Below are 4345 nucleotides of genomic sequence, written 5' to 3'. Positions count from 1 at the left end.
GGTGTTTTAGCGTGCGTCTTCCTCGCCAATGCGTACTGCAAACTGATCGACAGACGTATTAATGCACCGAATACAGCGCATTGCGTAAATTAATGGATTCGTTTGCGAAGGAAAAACGCGAGCGCCTTGGAGGTGCCGATGTAAGCCGCAAAGGGACGATAGATTCCAGGATAATCGATGTTACCGACCGACTGAACTCATTTCCGCAATACTGTACCACAAGCTCATGCTCTGGGAGAATCATATTTTTTTCAGGCGCAGAAGTAAGTCTTTCCATCGTCAATAGCACTACAAGTGTCATGAGTGTGGCCTTAATTGTTGGCCGAGTTGTGTGTTCGAGTTGTGTTTCCCCCATATTAAACTGTTTGTTCTGTTCATAGGAAAACTGAAATCTGCCGAAAAACTAACCGTTTTCACTGCGAACTTCTCCATGTGGTGTCGTAGGAAAGTGAACCGCCAATTCATGCAATCTCACTTGCTGTAGACCTGCACTCTCATATGGTACAAACTTGCGCGTAAACTTTGCACATAAAACGTTCCAGGAACTTCTACTGACCATAAAATACGAAACAAAGCTACTCGAACTCAAGGACTCATGAAAATGTGCTAATCAAGAAACAGGCAGTCAGAATGGAACGAAATTACCTCTTTTTTTCTGCCTGGGAAAACAATCACAACCTCCCACAAATGTACAGATAATGAAATTGCCCGAATTCTTTTTCTTTTGTTCACTCTAGTCCGACGTTGGAAAGCCAGCAGCTAAGAAGGGATGTCAGTGGCACCTCGTCACGCATGATCTTCTCACACAAGATGAACTGGTAAGTCTTGTTGTCTACAACTAAATTAAATAAAGCAGCCATGTCTGCGGTGCACTTGCATTAGCTGCGTTTTGAAGGTGCCTCTGAAATTACTAGGAACGTCGGAAATGTTCCAAAATGGTTGGCATCGCTAAAGGTTGCTGTTTGCTGCAACATCGTTTATTTGTTTCTCTTTAGGACAAGACATTGGCAACAGTCAACAAGTCTGCAACTCTCAAGTTTGAACCATTCATCCTCCATGTATGGTGTCACACTCTGGACGCAGCCCAAAAGCTGGTACGTAGAACTGCCTTTACGTGTCAAAACTGTTATCATCACTGTTTTGCTGGCTAGTGAACTTTTTTTCGCAGCTTATTAACTGCAAATAAAACATTTTTCTGCAGTGCTATTGTTAGAAAGGTTGGTGTTTTGATAAAGACATTACTGTAGCGCCAGAAGACCACCACACAGAAAAGGACAGCAAGTCATGGGCACCTGATGTATTTTCATCTTCCTCTCTTTGCTGGTATTTTATTGTGTTGCAGTTATGTTGTTAAGAAAATATCTGTCGTGCACTGGTTACAATTCAGCTCTGGTGGTGGTCTTGGAATAGGTCTAAGTAGATTATTTTGTTGCAGTACATTGACATCATTAAACCTGACACTAACTATGCATTATATGTAGTATAGCTTTCGATACAGGTATACACTGTAATGTAATACTCTGGCTGTCATATTCTGGTTTAAGCAAATGCTGTAGTTGCTAGACTTGCACAGCTGAGGAACCGGATGGCACAACTTAGCAGGCTTTACTGAGATACCTTCGGCTTTGCTGTAGCGTCACCAATGTTATAAATTTAACATTCTTGGCCTTAGCATCCTGTTGAAAGGTAGTCGCTCTAACTACCATATCAAGTTTGCGGCTTAAAAGTATTTTTGGACTCACTTTACGGATTTGCTATTTCCTTTCTTGCACTTGCAGCTGGCAGTGAGCATAGGGGCCGGATGTCGCAATTCCGGCATAATGCTAAGCAAGTCGGGCAAGGTTCACGTGGTAAGCGTTGACAGTGACACTTTCCTACTGAAGAACGCCGAGCCAGGTGAAAAGCGGTGTTTCTTTGCAGGCAGTTCGGACCACACTCTCGTTGGAGGTTCCACTTTCTGATAATGAAAACATCCTTGTCACACCCATGGTATGTACTTTCGATGAGTATACTAGCCAAGTGTCTTGCTTCTAAAAGAAAAATGATAAATTAGTTTACTGTGCACAGTGTGCCTTTACTAAATAATTTATTGCCTTATGAAACTTTTTTTTAGTACCTGAACTTTCTGAGGAAGCAAGCGAATGAAAAAATGACGGAAAACTGGAAACGGCTACAAAGGTATCAAATATGCGCACAGCTAGTTCCACACTGTCTTAGTTTGGCTTTCTCTTGCGTCTCTGGTCTGCCTTTTTTTTTTTTTTTTTGTCACCCACCTCTGGGCGAAGAGCACACGCGCTTGGTCATACAATAAAGTTTAAGTGTCTTTTTATTGCAAAAACTCGCAAAGTGTGAAAAGTGCGAAACCGACATTTACAGAAGTGCTGCATCAAGCGTTGTTACTCATATTGTCAGTTTGTGCAAAGTGAGGATTTTAAGAAAAATCTAAAAACTTGCAGCTTCACTCCCCCATCCGTTATCAAAGCTGAAAGTTTGTACGACGCACCGGTGTTAGGTTGAAATTGCACTTTTCTTTCGCTGTTGCTGCTATCACAGTTTATGTGAGACTACATCATCTCTTTTCTTTTCCGTTACATAATGTAAAAATTAAATTTTCACATTTCCTGCTTTATACTTCCAGGTTTTCAGATGCGCTTAGCAAACTTCACTGTGAAAATGAAGGCAAGTCCGCAACACGTCAACTCCCCAGAGATTCGTTGGTTGCAAGGACCAAGACGAAGAAGACATCCGTTGCATTCGATTACGATGAAAGCGTTTCTGGTCTTTTCGACTTCTCCTCATGACGACTTCGAGGCAGCATGTATGCACTGGAGAGGGAGTGCGCCAGTTCCTTTATGGTTTTACACTTTTAAGGAAACTATAAATGCTTTTGCATAGCTCTGTCGCCCAACTGCTGTATGTAAAATGGCCTGTGTGTAAGCATGAGCTTTTTGCCACATAATACGCAAAGGCGTTAGCTTCCCATCAATGGCTCTTGCAGAAAAAAACATTGCCTTTATGTCACATTGAGGCTTCTCATCGTCACAACGGTGACACCTGCTTTTTTCATTTGTAAATGTCCATGATGGCGGTAAATCGGGCTAGCTGGTTCTTCATGGTCGTAAAATAACGGTGCAAAAAAACCGACCGGGACGAGCCACACAGAGACAAACGAGCGCCGTCTTCCCAACTGGTTTATTTATGCAGAAACATAGAAATTTATAGCACTGACATATCGCGGGAAACAGATTATCACATCATGCGCAGAAAATCCTTTTCTTTATGAAGAAGAGCTATTGAAGGGAGTGCTAAACGCACTGATCAATCAGCAAGCTTATCAATCAAGTCAGCTTCTATAATTTCATGCGTGATCTGTTCCTGGTTTTATCGACGACACTCGACTCGACATAATTATAAACCAGTTTGAAGTTGGGCGCTCGTTTGTCTCTGTGTGTCATCCATCGTTTTTTTGCACTGTTATTTTATGATCATAAATTTCCACGTTTCTTCAAATAAATTTAGTTGATAGTTTGCATTGTTCTGTTGTGTTTCTTATTGTCCATATTTTTTTTATCTGCCTTCAAGTACATAAAAAAAGCACAAATGCCTGTATAATATAATGGCTAATTTTAAGCATTAAGTATGGTGGCATTAAACAAAAGTCAACAATGCACATTATGTCGATTGCCTCCATTACACAGCACCAAGGCTGCAATAATGATGCAGCATACATTCAATTGCTTTCCTGTGTCAACTTAAACCTGCAATTCCCACTTGAATCATCAACAACGCAATAGATTTTTTCATTATAATCTGTGATTTCTTCGTGACACTCTTCGGACAATTGATGCCTTTGCTTTACTCCACTCTTTTCCTCGTTATGGTACGGGACGCCTGCCTAGTGGGGCTGTTAATATGAACATTCATGGCTGCATACTGTTTTGCCAACTTGATGAACTTGCATAATGGCAGGAATGCCGGCTGATGCGTTGTAAAGCCGCTGCCTTACCATATGCATCTGCATAACGGGCTGTTAACCCTTAATGAACAAGCATCGTCTACGGGCATCTTAGAACACTTTCTTTTTCTTGTAGCGTTTCTGTTTAGAGCATGTAGTTTCTGGCCTAAACGTTTTTTGCACATTGAACAACAGGCATCATGCAGACGAGGAAAGAAAGTTTGGCGGGGGCTTGGTTCCTTATGAAGCGCAGTCAAAGGAGGAGAACCAATGCAAAGTTCCAAGCTGTAGGATACTTCCAACAAATTGTTCTGTGAAATATGTTTCTTTACATAACTTTGCACATGTTGATGAAAAATAAGCATTTCATCCAGGGTGTTTTTGTCTTGT

The 4345-nt window shown here is 41.4% G+C and overlaps 1 protein-coding gene across 1 annotated transcript; it reads left to right on the top strand.

Annotated features, from left to right (window-relative positions):
- Nucleotides 1-3133, top strand: LOC119394035 (tRNA wybutosine-synthesizing protein 3 homolog). Its single transcript, XM_037661248.2, has 7 exons — nt 1-263; nt 738-818; nt 996-1094; nt 1779-1850; nt 1921-1989; nt 2114-2178; nt 2639-3133. Exons 1-7 carry the CDS (start codon nt 93-95, stop codon nt 2799-2801), a joined length of 720 nt encoding a protein of 239 aa, XP_037517176.1. The 5' UTR covers nt 1-92; the 3' UTR covers nt 2802-3133.
- The last annotated feature ends 1212 nt before the right edge of the window (nt 3134-4345 follow it).

This window comes from Rhipicephalus sanguineus, chromosome 5, assembly GCF_013339695.2.
Source record: "Rhipicephalus sanguineus isolate Rsan-2018 chromosome 5, BIME_Rsan_1.4, whole genome shotgun sequence".
Lineage (NCBI taxonomy): Eukaryota > Metazoa > Arthropoda > Arachnida > Ixodida > Ixodidae > Rhipicephalus > Rhipicephalus sanguineus.
This window is presented reverse-complemented; position numbering and strand designations above follow the sequence as displayed.

What these genes read in the sequence shown, in the direction of transcription:
- LOC119394035 (XM_037661248.2), top strand. Translation starts at nt 93, where the DNA reads ATGGATTCGTTTGCGAAGGAAAAACGCGAGCGCCTTGGAGGTGCCGAT. An exon ending in TATTTTTTTCAGGCGCAGAA is followed by an intron (nt 264 to 737) that starts GTAAGTCTTTCC and finishes TGTTCACTCTAG; the next exon opens with TCCGACGTTGGAAAGCCAGC. An exon ending in TGGACGCAGCCCAAAAGCTG is followed by an intron (nt 1,095 to 1,778) that starts GTACGTAGAACT and finishes TTGCACTTGCAG; the next exon opens with CTGGCAGTGAGCATAGGGGC.